The sequence below is a fragment of the Pristis pectinata genome, chromosome 20, assembly GCF_009764475.1.
Source record: "Pristis pectinata isolate sPriPec2 chromosome 20, sPriPec2.1.pri, whole genome shotgun sequence".
In the NCBI taxonomy this organism is placed as follows: Eukaryota; Metazoa; Chordata; class Chondrichthyes; order Rhinopristiformes; family Pristidae; genus Pristis; species Pristis pectinata.
This window is the reverse complement of record NC_067424.1, coordinates 39,289,313-39,306,469: the sequence shown is the minus strand read 5'-3', so window position 1 is coordinate 39,306,469 and position 17,157 is coordinate 39,289,313. Positions and strand designations below refer to the sequence as shown.

At 54.7% G+C, this 17,157-nt stretch overlaps 1 protein-coding gene across 1 annotated transcript; it reads left to right on the top strand.

Annotated features, from left to right (window-relative positions):
• The first annotated feature begins 273 nt into the window (after window positions 1-273).
• Window positions 274-16,951, top strand: LOC127580891 (astrocytic phosphoprotein PEA-15). The gene is made up of 4 exons (XM_052034868.1): window positions 274-447; window positions 9,017-9,206; window positions 15,173-15,328; window positions 15,833-16,951. Exons 1-4 carry the CDS (start codon window positions 289-291, stop codon window positions 15,895-15,897), a joined length of 570 nt encoding a protein of 189 aa, XP_051890828.1. The 5' UTR covers window positions 274-288; the 3' UTR covers window positions 15,898-16,951.
• Window positions 16,952-17,157: the final 206 nt, after the last annotated feature.

The following is a 17,157-nucleotide window of genomic DNA, read 5'->3' as shown; positions in this document are numbered from 1 at the left end:
TCTTCTCTCCCCCTCGTCCCCCTCTCCCTTCCTATCTGACTCCTTCTCCGCCTAGCCCACCCCAATCTCCTCTCCCTCCTCTCTCCTACACCCTGCCCTCTCAGTCTTGCCACTCTTTCCCTCCTGCTGCCTCCCTCTCTCTCTTCCTCCGTCGCGCCCTTTCCTTCCCTCCTTCTGTCTCGTTTACTCCCTCTCTCCCTCCCCCCTTGCTCTTACCCTGACGTCACCCTGCCAGCCCGGCAGCCTGTCACAGCGCCGCTCCCCGCTGGCCACAGTGTGGCTGGCCCAATGAGCGGGCTGCTCCCGCCGCGCTCCCCGCCCTCTCTCCTTCTCTCGCATCCTTACCCCTGGGGAAGTGGGAAACGAGCGGCAGCTTCCATCGGAGAGGGGGAGGTGGCTGTCTCCGGCGCCAGCAACCGTCTGCCTGCAGGATCGACCCCGCTGCCGGTAGGAGAGAGCGCCGCCCCGTACCCCGCCTTCCCCATCTCCATTCTGGTCTCTTTATCTGCCGCCCCTCATTCACCCTCCCTCACATTGTCCCTCCATCTCTCTCCCCCTCCCCCTCGCTGTCTCTTTCTCCGTCTCTCCCTTCCCCGGTCCATCTCCATCCCAACTCCCTCTCTCTGTCTGTCTCTGTACCTCTCTCTCTCTCTCTCTCCCCCTCCCCACCCCGCCCCCCATCTCCTTCTCGGCAGAGAGGAAATAACTCGGCCGTGCAGAGCTGTGTGCAACAGGGAGCTGGCTGCTTCCTTGAATGAAATTCCTTTCCGCTGCAGCAGCTGACGCGGGAGTGAGCTGGCGGACGGCTCGGGGCCGAGCCGGAAAAATGTTCGGAGGGTCAGGGAGTGAGAAATCACGGCCTCTCTCTCTCTGCAAACACACACTGATTCCTGACAGGGTGGGAATGAGAGCGTTGTGGGTTGATTCTCTGCACCGTTATTTCTGTGGGTCTGTGTGAGAATGTGTGTCAGTATGCCTGTGTGTGTGCGTGCAAATGAGCGTGCCTGCGTGTCCATGTGTGTGTGTGAGAGAGAGAGAGGGAGAGGCTGAGTGCGCGTCTGTGTGAGAATGTGTGCGTGTGTTAGTAGGTCAGTTAGCTTGTGTGTGTGTGTCTGCAGTCTGATGCGCCGGTGCAGCCTTACTGAGTGAGGCGAGGTGTGAGTGTGTGTGGGAGACGGGCTGGGCTGGAGCGCCGGCTGTCTGTACCTGAGCACAACCTACTGTCCTTCGCAGCCGCTCGCTCGCACTTGTTTACTGCAGACTCTTAAAGCCACAGTCCGTCTGTCTGGAAGAGTCGCGATTTCATCATCTCCCAGCTGCTTCTCTCTCCGAGTCTTGTCTGATTCGCTTCACTTTCTCTTTCCCTTCCTTTTTCTGTTTCTCTGTCCCACTTTCAAACCCTATTTGTCACCCCCTCCTCTCCCTATCATTCTCCCTCGCCCTGTCACTTTCCTGCTGTAGATCTCTGTGTCGCCCTCCTTTTTTTCCCCCTTGCTGGTGATTAACCCGTTCTGCCCCAGTTATTATTCAGACAGTTCCCTCCAGTAACCTCTCCATTCCGCCAGCCTCAGACACCATCGCAGTCGCAGCGGATGCAGTGGCCGGAGGCCGGGCTGAGCTGGATCCCGCCTTCCATTCCCACTTTCAGACAACAGGAAGGAGGATCAAGAGGATGGTTTTAAAATTCGTTGTCTGCCCATCCACACGACGTCGTCCCCCACCCCCTCCATGTCTCCATATCCACCCGTGACACCGGCACAGCTATTGCAGTAACCACGCCCCCCAGCCCCTCCACCTCTGCAACCCACTCCACACCCAACATACCCACGTCTGTCACCCTCCCCATCTCTGTAACCCCCTCACCCTCCCCATCTCTGTAACCCCCTCACCCTCCCCATCTCTGTAACCCCCTCACCCTCCCCATCTCTGTAACCCCCTCACCCTCCCCATCTCTGTAACCCCCTCACCCTCCCCATCTCTGTAACCCCCTCACCCTCCCCATCTCTGTAACCCCCTCACCCTCCCCATCTCTGTAACCCCCTCACCCTCCCCATCTCTGTAACCCCCTCACCCTCCCCATCTCTGTAACCCCCTCACCCTCCCCATCTCTGTAACCCCCTCACCCTCCCCATCTCTGTAACCCCCTCACCCTCCCCATCTCTGTAACCCCCTCACCCTCCCCATCTCTGTAACCCCCTCACCCTCCCCATCTCTGTAACCCCCTCACCCTCCCCATCTCTGTAACCCCCTCACCCTCCCCATCTCTGTAACCCCCTCACCCTCCCCATCTCTGTAACCAACACACCTCCACCCTCCCCATCTCTGTAACCCCCTCACCCTCCCCATCTCTGTAACCCCCTCACCCTCCCCATCTCTGTAACCAACACACCTCCGCCCTCCCCATCTCTGTAACCAACACACCTCCGCCCTCCCCATCTCTGTAACCCCCTCGATCTCCCCATCTCTGTAACCCCCTCGATCTCCCCATCTCTGTAACCCCCTCGATCTCCCCATCTCTGTAACCCCCTCGATCTCCCCATCTCTGTAACCCCCTCGATCTCCCCATCTCTGTAACCCCCTCGATCTCCCCATCTCTGTAACCAACACACCTCCGCCCTCCCCATCTCTGTGACCCCCCCTCGCCCTCCCCATCTCTGTATCCCCCCCCTCGCCCTCCCCATCTCTGTATCCCCCCTCGCCCTCCCCATCTCTGTATCCCCCCCTCGCCCTCCCCATCTATCCCCATCACCCTCCCCTGTAACCCCCTTGCCTTCCGCAACTCTAGAACCCCACCTGCCCCATCTCTGTAACTGCCCCCCCAGCTCTGTAACCCTCACCCTCCCCATCTCTGTAACCCCCCTCACCCCATCTCTGTAACCCCCTCATCCTCCCCATCTCTGAAGGCCCGTAACCTTCCCGCCATCTCTGTAACCTCCCCAATAACCCCCAGACCTTCCCCATCTCTGTAACTCCCCTCACCCTCCCCATCTCTGTAACACCCATAATCCCCTACCCTCCCTGTAACCACCCCGTAACACCCCTGCCCTCCTCCGTAACACCCCTGCCCTCGCCATAACCCCCGTAACACCCCTGCCCTCCCCTGTAACCTCCCAGCCCTCACCAACTTTGTAACACCCCGTAACCCCACCCATCCTCCCATCTCTGTAACCCTGTCATCTCTGTAAGCCCCCGTAACCCCCTCGCCCTCCCCATCTCTGTAACCCCCTTCACCCCATCTGTAAACCCCTGTAACCCCTCACTCCATCTCTGTAACACCCTGGAACCGACTCCCACCCTCCCCTGTAACCTCCATAGCCCCCCTTGCACTCCCCATCTCCGTAACTCCCCGTAATCCCCCTCCCCTTCCCATTTCTGTAACCCCCTCCGTAACCCTCCTGCCATCAAGGTAACTCCCCCATAACCCCCCTCCTACCCTGACCCACCTGTCACTCCCCCCTCACCCTGACCCACCACTGTAACACCCTCCTTCTACGCCCCTGTAACCCCCCCTCCGTCATCTACGCCCCTGTAACCCCCCTCCGTCATCTACGCCCCGTAACCCCCCTCCGTCATCTACACCCCTACTGATCTGTGCAAACACTGGCAGCTCCTTCAGCTCTATCTCCACGTAACCTGGTGGCACGTCCAATACTTGAAAGGTTTTCAGCAGACCACGCTAGGAGCACTCTGCACAGTTCTGGCCGCTGTGTTATGGAACATATTTTCATAATAGCTCTATTTGCTAATTGATTCAATGTTGCTTCACCTATCCCAGATTTATTTGGGAATGAGCCACACCTGTGCAATTTCCTGATTAATGACTTAGATCAACTTATGGAGAGTGAGATGTTCCAGCTCACAGGATGCAAGCCATCACTTTTGGTAACTGCACCTTTCAACACCTCAGAGTGAATGGATATCTCCACATGCTGTGTAATGCCCCTCACTACTCCATCTGAACTCAGTTCACCTGCAATCCCCCCCTCCTGAAGCAACACCCATCCCCATCCTTGAACACCCCTCCAGCCCATACACCCTCCCTACCTCTGTAACCCCTGCCCGGCCTCTACACCCCTCCCTATCCCTGTAACACCCTCCAGCCCCAACAGCCCTCCCTATCTCTGTAACCCTACACTCGTCCTCACCTTTGTAACCCCCTACAGCGCCTACATCTCTCCCTATTCCTGTAACCCCCTCCATCCCCTAAGCTCTGTAACCCCCTCTAACCCCTCCCTATCTCTGTAACCCCCCTCCAGCCCCTACACCCCTCCCTCTCTGTTATTCCCCCAGCCCCACACCCCTCCCTCTGTAACCCCCTTGAGCCCCTACACCCCTCCCTATCTCTGTAACCCCTCCACTATTCTCCATGGGCGGCTGCATCCTGAGCTCGCTCAGTACACCACTCGCCCTCTCCCGGTGCTGCTTTAATGCTCCCAGCCGTGTAATGCTGTACCCTCGTCGTTGGGACCTGATTGGTATCCTCCCATCGCGAGCAGAGACTGTGAGGAGTCCGTGGATCTATGACCATGGATTGCTCTTCCACCATCTTACATAGAAGAGCACGGGAACAGGCCCTTCGACCCACAATGCTGTGCCGAACTAACTAAACTAGTAATTAAACGCCCAACTAATCCCTTCTGCCAATACAATGTCCATATCCCGTTATTGTCTGCACATCTATGTACCTATCTAAGAGCCTCTGAATGCCTCTGTTGTATTCGTCTCCAGTACCACCCCTACGTTCCAGGCACCCACCATTTTCCATGTTGAAAAAAATACTTGCCCCATACATGCCTTTCGAACGTACTCCCTCTCACCTTAAATGAATGCCCTCCAGTATTCGACATTTCGACCCTAAGACAAAGATACCGGCTGTCTGCTCTTTCTATGCCTCTCATAATCTTATAAACTTCTGTCAGGTCTCCCTTCAGCCTCCGCTGCTCCAGAGAGAACAACCCAAGTGTGTCCAACCTCATGATGCGGGCAGCATCCTGGTGAATCTCTTCTGCACCCTCTCCAAAGCCGCCACGTGCTTTCTGGGGTGACCAGAATTGAATGCAATACCCCAGATCTTCTTCTCCCTTGCCCCTGTTGTCTCAATTTCTAAACTTCTTTGACACTCGCCCCACCTCCACTTCCCTTTCGGTGCTCTCCCCCACATCTCCCATCTCTCCCAGTCTCCTCCCCCCCCCCCTGCCCTCCTCTCTCCCCCACCCACCCCCCTCACCCCCTCTCCAACCCCCTCTCTCCCACCTGCCCCACTGTCCCCCACTCTCCCTCCTCCCATCTGCCCCTCTTTCCTCCCCACTTCTCCCTCCCCTCATCCTCCCCCTCCACCACCACATCCCACCTCCCCCCTTTCCACCCCGTCTCCCACCAGTCCCTCTCCCACTCTCCCCCCTCGCTCTCCCCCTCCCCCCACTGCCCCCTCTCCAACTCTCTCCCCTCTCTACCTCCCCTCTCAGCCTCCTCCCTCACCCCTCTCTCTCTCTCCCACCCCCTCTCTGACCATTATCCTCCCTCACCCCCTTTCACTCACCCTTTCTTCCATCTTCTCTCTCACCCTCCCTCTCTCTCTCACACTCTTTCCCTCTCTCCTCATCCCTCCCCCTCTCCCGTCTCTCTCCGTCTCCCTCCTGCTCTCCTCGTACCTCCCCCTCATCTCCCCCTCTCTCGTCTCCCCTCGCCGTCTCTCCCTCCCCCCTCCCTCTCCCTCCCCTGTCCCATCCCTCCCTCCCTCTCTCCCTCCTGTCCCTCCCCCCTCTACCCATCTCTCGCCCCATCTTTTGCCCCTTTCTCTCATCCCTGTCTCTCCCTTCTTCCATTCCTGTTTCTCCCTCTCCCTCCCTCCCCCCCCTTCTCTCTCTCTGTCTCCCAACACATAACGCGCTAGAGGAACTCAGCGGGTCGGGCAGCATCTATGGGGGGAAATGGACAATTGATGTTTCAGTGTTTCAGACGGAGGCCATCTGGACTGGAAGATGGAGGGGAGTAGAGGCCAGTACGAACAGGTGGGGGGGACGGGCGGTGTAAGAGGCAGCATGTAAATCCAAGTAATGGGGGGTAATGGGCAAATTGAGGATGGGAGAGTGCGAATTGTGCCCACTACTCCCCTCCCTCTCTCCCTCTTTCTCGTCTCTCTCCCCCCATCTGTCTACTTCTCCTCTCTTCCCTCCCCCACCCCTCTCCCCTGTGCCCCTACTCTCTCTCATCCCCACCCACCCCCCCCCCCCCACCTCTGATTTGATTGTTTACTCGCTGCACTGGCTGCTCTGTGCTGGGTCTGTGCCAGGAGAGGATGTCCTCTGGACGAGTGAAGGGAGAGGACGGAAAGTTCTGGAACCACAAAGCCATTGAACAGTTCAACAAAGCATGCACATTGATAGAGAGAGACAGAGAGACAGAGAGACAGAGAGACAGAGAGACAGAGAGACAGAGAGACAGAGAGACAGAGAGACAGAGACAGAGAGAGATGAAATGGAAGTCAGAGCTTGGAGGGGGAGACAAGAGGGGGTGAGTGAGAGACTGGGGGTGGGAGGGAGAGTTGGAGAGAATGGGGCAGAGAGAGGTGGAAGAGAAAAGGGGGGCAGATAGAGGACGAGAGGGAGCTGGGGGTGGCAGTGGGGACAGAGTGGGGTGCGGTCGGTGAGCAGCCTGGGATCGGGTTGGTGTGGTGCGGCTGCCAGTGACTCAGAGCCCAGGCTTGCCTGAATGATCTCATTGTCTGTGGTCCCAGCAGGAACTCTCAGTCTCCTCGCCAACCACGGGACCTGCAACTCCTCTTCCTTCCCACCGCTCCCCCCACCCCCCCCCCCCCACATCAGCGCAACATCCGAACAATGGCCACAGGATTATCTAATTTGCAGCCAGCTCTCCGACATCCAATGGGTGATACAACTTAAATCCTGCCGGAAATCACTGCACAGACTGCCAAAGCTGGGCCAACAAACAGGCTGCAACCTAACGTGGGGTGGGTGGGGGTGGGGAGGGGTGGACAGGGGTTTGTAGATATAGTGACAGATCCCCAGGAGTGGGTTCCAGGCTGGGATCTAACTGAGGGGTTTGGGGGTTTACAGAACAACAGATCCCTGGGAGTCAGTTACAGGCTGGGACTGCTCACTATGTTGTTTGCCTGTCAAACCTGCCTGTTTGTGAGAGGATTCATTGAAGCGCTGTTGAATGGAAGCGGTGTTTGTTCTGTGGGCCAGGAATCACGTGCCGAGGATAAGTGATGCTCCCGGAATGTCAACCAGCTCTGGGAGTCTGCTGCAGGTTCCACCAGGGGCCAGTCTGGTTAACCCTTCCCAGCCGATGGTGGAGACGAGAGTCCTCGTCCATCCCATGACATTGACTACTCTCGGTGTAAATCTCAGACCAGGCCCTGGGCTTTCCCTCAGGCCTCACCCCCACCCACCTCCCCCGGGACGGGACCCCACAGGCCTCCTGGGATGGGGGCCTCATGGGCCTTGCCCCTCTCCTGGGAAAGGACCCTATTCTCTCCCTGCTTCATTTAATACTCGGCTGTGTCCAGCCGGTCTCTGGCCTGGGCCTCTCCTGGGTCGGCTTTCCAGCATCCTGTCCCCGGACCCAGCCTCCCCTGTCAGTTTACCCCGAAGCTCGGCCTCGGAGCGCACTGGGCCCGATCGGCTGATGCCGAATGGTTACCCAGGCAACCTCTCCCCAAGCACCACAGGAAAGCCTGGTTGTCAGGGCAACAGCAGGCTGGATGTGGAATCGCTGGCAACGCCGGTGTTGTTGGGGGGGAGGGGGAAGGGGTGTGATGGGATCATCTCGTCCGGGGTGGGGGGGGGGAGGAGAAGCTGGGGACGGGAGAGAGCGGGAACGGACCGCGGGAGGCAGTAGAACAGGCCCAACTGAGCCAGGGAAGGAGGGAAAGGCAGGGGAGAGGAGGGGGCAGGGTGGTAGGGTGAGGAGGAAAGTGGGGCAGGAGGAGCTAAGTTGGAGGGGGATAGAGGGGGTGGAGGAGGAGGAGGGGAGCTGGGAGATAGAAGGTGGAAGGGAGAGATGAATGAGGAGGGGGCTGGAGGGGGTTGTGCTTCAACCTGCTCCATCTTGTCTCCCCTTTCCCCCCTCTTCATCTGCCAGTCGGTCTTTCCGCCCTCCTCTCCTCCCCTACACATCCATTCCCTACCCTCTCTCCTACTCCACGACTTCCAATCTCCCTTCCTACCCATCCTTCCCCCTCTCCCCTGCCCTCTGCCTTTCTCTACCCTACAAAACTCTTCTCACCTCCAAACTCTCACCCGTCCCTCCAACCCTCCTCCCTCTCAAACCCTCACTCCCCTGACTCTCTCCCCCTCCCTCTCAAACCCTCACTCCGACTCCCCCCTCTCAAACCCTCACTCCCCTCTCTCTCCCCCTCCCTCTCAAACCCTCACTCCGACTCCCCCCTCTCAAACCCTCACTCCCCTCTCTCTCCCCCTCCCTCTCAAACCCCCACTCCCCTGACTCTCTCCCCCTCCCTCTCAAACCCTCACTCCGACTCTCTCCCCCTCTCAAACCCTCACTCCCCTCTCTCTCCCCCTCCCTCTCAAACCCTCACTCCCCTGACTCTCTCCCCCTCCCTCTCAAACCCTCACTCCGACTCTCTCCCCCCTCTCAAACCCTCACTCCCCGACTCTCTCCCCCTCCCTCCCACTCTCCTCCTCCCTCTCAAACGCTCACCTCCCCGACTCTCCCCCTACCTCTCTAACGCTCACCTCCCTGACTCTCTCTTCCTCCCTCTCTAACGCTCACCTCCCTGACTCTCTCTTCCTCCCTCTCAAACGCTCACCTCCCCGACTCTCCCCCCACCTCTCTAACTATCCCCCTATCTCCCAATTCCCCATCCAACCCTCCCCCTCTATCCCACTCCTCACAACCATCCCTCTGGACCCTCCTTTGACCACCTGCCTCTCTCTAATCCCCACAGTCAAACCTTCTCCCTCACCCCCTGTCTCTCTCTCTCTCCCTGCCTCTAACCATCTCTCCCTCTCCCCCGCCCCTCCCTGTACAGACCATGACTGACACCGTCCCGGGACAGTTTGCCGCACTGCTGGAGGACCTGTCGTCCAACATCACGTCGGAGGACCTGGCCCAGCTGAAGCTGGCCTGCAAGGAGGACATCCCGAGTGACAAGAACGAGCAGCTGACCGGCTGCAAGGAGTGGTTCAGCTTCCTCGAGAAACACGACAAGCTCTCCAAAGGTAGGAACCCTGCCAGGCCTGCGACCCACTCACCCACCCCATCGGATACGTGCACAAGGACCAGTCCGACTCCATCGCAGACGTATACACTAGGCTATGCCCAAAGGCCAGAGATTCTATCCTGGGCCCTTCACGGTCCCACAGGAGTCCCCTCGCCCACCGCTCACTTACCCTCTACCTCACCTTCTTCCCGAAACCCTAGTTCATACACTCGATGATACCATACAAAAAGAGGCCTTTCGGCCCAACTTGTCCATGCCGGCCAAAATGCCTTTCTAAGCTAGTCAGCATTTCGCCCGTATCCTTGAAACCTCTCCAGGAACATGTCCAAATGCCTTTTAAATGTTGTAATTGTACTCACCTTGACCACTTCCTCTGGCAGCTCTTTTCAGCACCCTCTGTGTCGGAAAGCTTGCCCCCCTCAGGACCCCTTTAAAACTTTTCCCTCTCACCTTAAGCCTATGCCCTCCCGTTTTAGACTCCCCTACCCTGGGGAAAACAACTGTGACCATCCACCTTATCTGAGCCCCTCATGATTTTATACACCTCCGTCATGTCATCCCTCAGCCTCATTCTAAGGAAAACAGCCCCAGCCTATCCAGTCTCTCCTTCTAACTCAAGCCCCCCAGTTCCGGCGACGTTCCCGGGAATCTGTTCTGCACCCTCTCAAGCAAAGTCACATCCTTCCTACAGGATGGTGACCAGACCCGCGCGCAATACTTCAAGTGTGGTCTATCCAACAATTTGTACAAAAGTAACGCGACGCCCCAACTCCTGTACTCGGTGCCTCGTCTGACGAAAGCAAGTGTGCCATTTCCCTCCTTCACCACCCCCGTCTAATTTGTGTTGCTATTTTCAAGGAACTATGTACTTGTACCCCTAGGTCTTGCTGTTCAACAACACTCCCCAGGGCCCTGTCTTCCACTGTGTCTATCCTGGCCTGGTTTAACTTCACATTCGTCTGTTAAATTCCCTCTGCCATTCGCTTGCCTGCTATCCCACTCTCTATATACTATTGGAACCTCGGACAGCTTTGTTCACTGTCAACTACATTTTGGTGTGACCTGCAAACTTACTAACCATGCTACTTACACGCTCATCTGAATTATTAATAATGACAAAAAACAGTGGATCCACCATTGATCCCAGCGGCACACCACTGGTCACAGGCCTCTGGTTTGATAAACAACACTCCACTCCCACCCAGCCAATTTTGCATCCAATTGGCTGGCTCACCCTGGATCCCATGTGATCTAACCTTCTGCACCAGCTTACCATGAGAGACCTTGTCGAAGGCTTTGCTAAAGTCCACGTAGACCACATCTATTGCCCTGCCCTCGTCAATCTCTTGGCCACTGCTCAAAAAACTTGATCAAATTTGTGAGATGTGACCTCCCATGAACAAATCCGTCCTGACCATTCCTTTGCACGAGACCCAATTCAATTCGATTCCAGTCAGAGTTTCAGGCCCTGACTGGACCTAAAAACTGAGAATACAAGAACACAAGAGGAGCAGGAGTAGGCTATCAGGTTCTTCTAAGCTGCCCCACCATTCAATATGACTATGGCTGATCTGTGCTGGCCTCAGCTCCTATTCTGTACCATCTCTCCATATCCCTCTATCCCTTGATCTATGAAATATTTAAATACAGCTTCCACCACCCACTGGGGCAGAGAACTCCAGAGATTCACCACACTTTGCAAGAAGTAATTTCTACATGAGTGATTGATCTGAATGATTTACCTTTCATAAAACCATGTTGACTAGAACATAGAACAGTATAGCACAGGAACAGGCCCTTCGGCCCACGATGTTGTGCTGAACTCATTAAGCCAATGACACCTAATCCTTCTGCCTGCACATGATCTATATCCCTCCATTCTCTGTACCTCAGTTTTAAATGACCAGCCCCTTGTAGCTATATCCCCTTGTCCAAGAATCTCCCACTACTGCAAGCGTCCCGACATCTACCCTGTCAGCCCCCCTTCGGATCCTATATGTTTGAATGAGGTCATCCCTCATCCTTCTGAACTCCAAGGAACTCAGACCCAAACCACTTAGCCTCTCTTGGCAGAACAACCCTCTTGTCCCAGGAATTAGCCCGGTGAATCTCCCTTACGCTGCAAAGTTACTTTATCTCTTTTTAGGGACACTGTATTCCAGGTGTGGCCTCACCAACACTCTGTACAAATGCATCAAAACGTCCCAGGTTTTAAAAACCAACACCTTTGCAATGAAGCCAAAATTCCTTCTCAGCTAGAGCAACAATGCGCTGGAGGAGCTCAGCGGGTCATGCAGCATCTGTGGGAGGAAAGAAACTGTCGGCTGACGATTCCTTTCCTCCCACAGATGCTGCATGACCCGCTGAGCTCCTCCAGCGCATTGTTTGTTGCTCCAGATTCCGGCATCTGTGGCCTCTCTTGTCCTCCTCCTTTAACTACTTGTTGGACCTGCCTGCTTGCTTTTTGTAATTCATGCGCTGCAATGCCTCAATCCCTCTGAACTTCACTCACTTGCAGACTTTCGCCAGTTAGGTAATTTGCCTTTTGATTTGTCGAACTGACACGACCTCACACTTCCCCACATTAAACTCCATCTCCGTCACTCAATCTAACTTTATCCCATTGCAGAATCACAGTATCCTCATCACAACATGCCCTTCCACCTATTTTCGTGTTATTGGTAAATTTGGAAATCTTACATACGCTTTCTTCCTCCAGCTCATTGATGTAAATGGAGAACGATTGTAGGCCTAGATCTGACCCCTGGGTTACTTCACTTGTTACCTCCTTCCAGTCTGATAAGGACTCATTTATTCGAACTCTCTGTTTCCCATGAGACAACCAGTTTTCAATCCATTCCAACACAGCTCTTCCATTATCACGGGCTTTTAATTTATGCATCAACCTCTTTTGTGGTACCTTGTCAAATGCCTTTTGGAAATCTAAATACACTACATCTACGGCCACCATAGTGTAGCGGTTAGTGTAACACTTTACAGCGCCAGCGAACCAGGTTCAATTCTGGCCGCTATCTGTAAAGAGTTTGTACGTTCTCCCCGTGTCTGCGTGGGTTTCCTCCGGGTGCTCCGGTTTCCTCCCACATTCCAAAGACATACGGGTTAGGAAGTTGTGGGCGTGCTACGTTGGCGCCGGAAGCGTGGCGACACTTGCGGGCTGACGCCCAGAACACTCTACGCAAAAGGATGCATTTCACTGTGTTTCGATGTACATGTGACTAATGAAGATATCTACAGGTTTCCCTCTATTAACTCTCCCTGTCATGTCCTCAAAGAACTTGAGCAAATTTGTCAAACATGAATTACCTTTCATGACTATGACATAGAACAATACACCTCGACCCATGACGTTGTGCCGAACCAATTAAGCTAATGGTACCTAATCCCTTCTGCCTGAATGTGATCCATTCTCTGCACATCCATGTGCCTACCTCAGAGTCTCTTAGATGCCTCTATTGCATCGGCCTCCAGCACCACCCCCTGGCAGTGCATTCCAGGCACCCACCTCTCTGTGTAAAAAAAAATTATCCCACACATCTCCTTTGAACTTTCCCCCTCTCACCTTTAAATACATGCCCTCTAGGATACCCTGGGAAAAAGATCCAGGCTGCCTACTCTGTCTATGCCTCTCATAATTTTATAACCCTCTATCAGGTCTCCCCTCAGCCTCTGCCAGTCCAGAGAAAACAACTCAAGTTTGTCCGACCTCTCCTCATAGATACGCTCTAATCCAGGCAACACCCTGGTAAACCTCTTCTGCCCCCTCTCCATAGCATCCACATCTTTCCTATATAATGGGGCAACCAGAAATGAATGCAATACTCCAGCTGTGGCCTAACCAGGGTTATGTAAAGCTGCAGTATAACCTCCTGCCTCTTGAACTCAATGCCTTAATAAAAGGCAAGCACCCTATCGACTTGTGCGGCCACTTTCTGGGAGCTATGGACTTGGACCCCAAGATCCCTCTGTACAGAGGTTTGATTATATTCAGTTTTCCTCGATGATTAGCTATGTCCTCTTTTGTTACTTTAGCATCTCGCAAACAGTAGATGTTAAACTAACTGGCCTGTAGTTCCCTGCCTTCTACCTCTCTCATTTTGTTTTGAACAAGGGAGTCTCATTGGCTGTTTTCCAATATTCTGGTACCTGTTCAACCAATGGAGCCACTATCTCTGCAGCCACATCCTTTAAATCCCTTGGGTGCAGTCCAGTGAGTCCTGATGACGTCCATCCTCAGCCCCTGCCCCCCACCCCCCGCCCCAGTTTCTCCAATACTCTATATGTTATAATTGGGATTTTTGTAAGTTTTATTTGAAATTAACCCATCTGATATTTTCGAGATGTCAGCAATGACTAACGAGTTGAAGACATGCAAAAAAAATTTATTCAACAATTGTGCTATTTCTGTTTGCTGTTATTAACTCACCGGCTTTGTTCTTTCAAAGACCCACATTTACCTTTAGATGCCCTCTTCCTACCGATACGCCCAGAGAAACTTTCACTGTTTGTTTGTTTCTATACTACATGCAAGTTTTCAAATGTTCTCTCATTTTATGAGCTTTTAGTCTTCTGCTGCTGGATCCTAAAAGTTTCCCAGAGATCTTGTCTACCACCAGCCTTTGCCACTTTGTATACCCTGCTTTTCAATTTAACATTATCATTGACCTCCTTTATTAACCACGGATTGTGCTTCGTTCTCATGGGATCCCTCTTTTTGATCAGGATGAACTCTTGCTGAGCATTATACACCAGCTGTTTGAACATCTGCCATTGTTCATTTCCAGACCTACCTCTTACCTTGTTAACCCAGTCCACCGTGGACAATTCCTCCCTCATTCCGTTATAATTATCCTTATTTAAATTGAAGGCACTGCTTATGGACCAGTGGTGTTCATCCTCAAACTGCATTTGAAATTCTATCATGTTGTGGTTACTACCCCCAAGGGGATCTTTAACCACAAGATCCTTTATTAATCCTTCCTCCTTACACAGACCTAACGTGAACTGGTCCATTACCAGTGGGTTCTGCGATGTACTGCTCTAAAAAGAAATCCCTGACCCACTCTTCGATGATTCCCTTGCCAGTTTGGCTGGTCCAATCAATATCCAAGTTAAAATCTCCCGGGATAATTGCAGGTTCCCCTTTAAATGTGCCCTGGATGTTTCCACATTTATGCTCTGACCTATCGACAGGTCATGTACTGGGGGACTATAGACTACTCGCACACATCTTCCTTCCCCATCCGTGACTGTAACCCAAACCAATCCTCCATTGCTGTCCACAGACTTTATATTACAGCTCAGCCCTGCTCTGATACTGTCCTTGATTGACAACGCCACCCCATCTCCTTTCCCCTTTAGCCTGTTCTTTTGGAGCACTGTATAACCTGCAATATTGAGCACCCCACCCTGGGCACCCTTCAAACACATTTCTGTCATAGCTGTTACATCACATTCCCGATTGTGCCCCGGTTCCAGGCCAAAGTCAGCACCACATTAATCTCAAGCTCTCCATTGGTCACTTCAGACCACAGCGTGGCTATCTCTAGCACAGGTTGACTAGACCCAATAGCCTGGGATTTCCCCTGCCTCTAACCAATGTCAGCCCCATTCCACGAACAGCTGCATCGGTGGCTTGGCACAAAGCCCTGTCCTTTCAGCCAACTCCAATGCAGGCTTCTACATCCGGATGGGATAAAAGGCCTGGGATTCTCCATTGGTCCTCTGACTGCGGCCCAGACCTGGGATTTTTCACCAAGCCCCTGGGCTTCAATGATTGAACTCCTCCCTATTGAATTCAACCCCTTCTTTCACCTCGCTGTTCTCAAAACAGTATTAATCAAATCAGGTCTTCTTACCCAGCCCAGTCCACCCTGGTCCATCTTCTGCCAACCTCCTCCCAACTTCCCAACATAGAGGCATAATGGGTCTCTGCTTCCATCGTAGACAACCTCTCGTACATCGAACACATATTTGAGATGTCCAGGCGGCCAGACCTGCTGACCATGGTGATCGACTACAGGACCAAGGTGCTGAACATCTCCGAGGATGAGGAAGTAGACTCCAAGTTTACCCGCATCCCCAGTGCCGTCAAGTACAAAGGTGAGAATCCAGGGGTGAGCCTCAGGGCACCCAACCCCGGGCAGAAGGTCAATAGGTCCCACCTCTCTTCCAGCCACCCCCCTCACATTCCGGAATCTGTCCCACCTGCACGATTGGGGCTTAACCTTAAACCCAGGGGTATGTGCAGGGTGCAGTGTCTCCAAGGTCTGGGAGATGGGGGATGGACGGCCAGGGTTTTGGACTGGAGGGATGAGAGGTCCACAGGGTTTGGAGTGTGGGAGCAGTCCCCCAGAGGTTTGGGGGGGGGGGGGTGGTTTTTGGACTCAGGGTGAGATGCCAGGATTTGAGAGGGGTCCCTGTTGTTTCGTGGTCCCCAAGGTTTCAGATGGGGCCCCAGGGTTTGGGAGGGGAGGAGTTTCCATGGATTTGTGGGCCGGGTGTGAGAGGTCCACGGGGTTTAAGGAGGGGGTGAGGGGTCCTCAGGAATCAGTGGGCCAGGGTGAGAAGAGTGACTGATCCATTCCTTCTTGCCTCCCCCACCAGACATTCTGCGGCAACCGTCAGAGGACGAGATCATCAAACTGAAGCTGCCCCCCAAGAAGGCCTGAGCCATGGCCAGAAGAGGCCCTGGAGAGCAAGCGAATGGGGAGAGAGAGAGACAGAGAAAGAGCGTGCGCGCGAGGCGGTGGGGAGGGGGGGAATGAGAACCCGCGCCCAGCGATAGTGTTTGTAACAAGAAAAATAACCCTCCAGTAACATTAACCTGTAACTTTTGCAAAACCCCCCACCCCACCCACCACCATACACCGTGATATGTTGTGTCGTGTTACCGGGATCTTCCTGTGCACCCGAAGCCTGGTGCCCTGCCTCCTGGGCCGGGACGGGGGTAGGGGCTGCAACAGTCTTGCCACCCCCACCCAACCAACCCTGTCCATCTACCCTTGAACTCTATGCAAATTCTGTGAGATATGTGGGGTCCAACAACCCCATTCCCTCTCCCGTCCCACTCTGTGCCCTCCCCTGCCAGCCCAGTTGACTGGAATCAGGGGGTGATGCCCATCAGGCTTAATGCCAAGCTGACTGTTACCGGGAGAGCAGGAAGGGGCTTGGAGAGCAGGGGTTGAGGCTGAGGTCTGATCAGGCCTTGTCTCTCTTGGAGAGGTCCCTCAGGAGAGGTTTGGGCCCCAGGGCAGATGGTCCCACTCCGACCTGGGGCAGGTCGGGGTGGGGGGGAACATTTGGGTAGCAGCCTGCAAAGAAAGCAAAGGCCATTTGATTGGGAGGGTAGGGAGGAAGCAAAGTGGCTGCCAGGGAGAGTCTGCCACTGTCTTTTGGCATCACCTCCCTGGGTTGGGAGGGGAGGTGGGGCAGGAGACCCGCAGCCACCGGGCCTCAAACTCTGGAAAGTTGGAAAGCCTTAACCGCTAGGCCCCCAGCCTTCCCCTGTGCACCTTCCCAGTGGGTGGGGGAGACGAGGCGGCTGCCCCGGGCCCGGGCTGGAGAGGCGGGGTGGGTGGGTGGGTGGGGGGGGTGGGGTTGGGGTGGGCAGGGTCCCGGCACCGCGTTCCCGCTAACCCGCCAATTAACAGCCTTTACCAGCCGTCTGTGTGCGAACCGCTGAAGCATTAATGGAGTGTGTCATTAAACACGTCGTGCACCCGAGCAAGGGTTCCGCCTCCTGTCTGTGGGGGCTCGGGGGGGGGGTGCGGTGTTGATGCTCGAGGGTGATGGGGGTGAGGGTGTCAGGGGTGGGAATTGGGAGTGAGAAGTGGGGGGTCGGGGAGAGATGGTGGAAGGGCGACGGGTCAGGGTGTTAAGGGGTCTGGGTATTGATGTGGGGAGGGGTTGGTGTGTTGATGAGGGGAGGG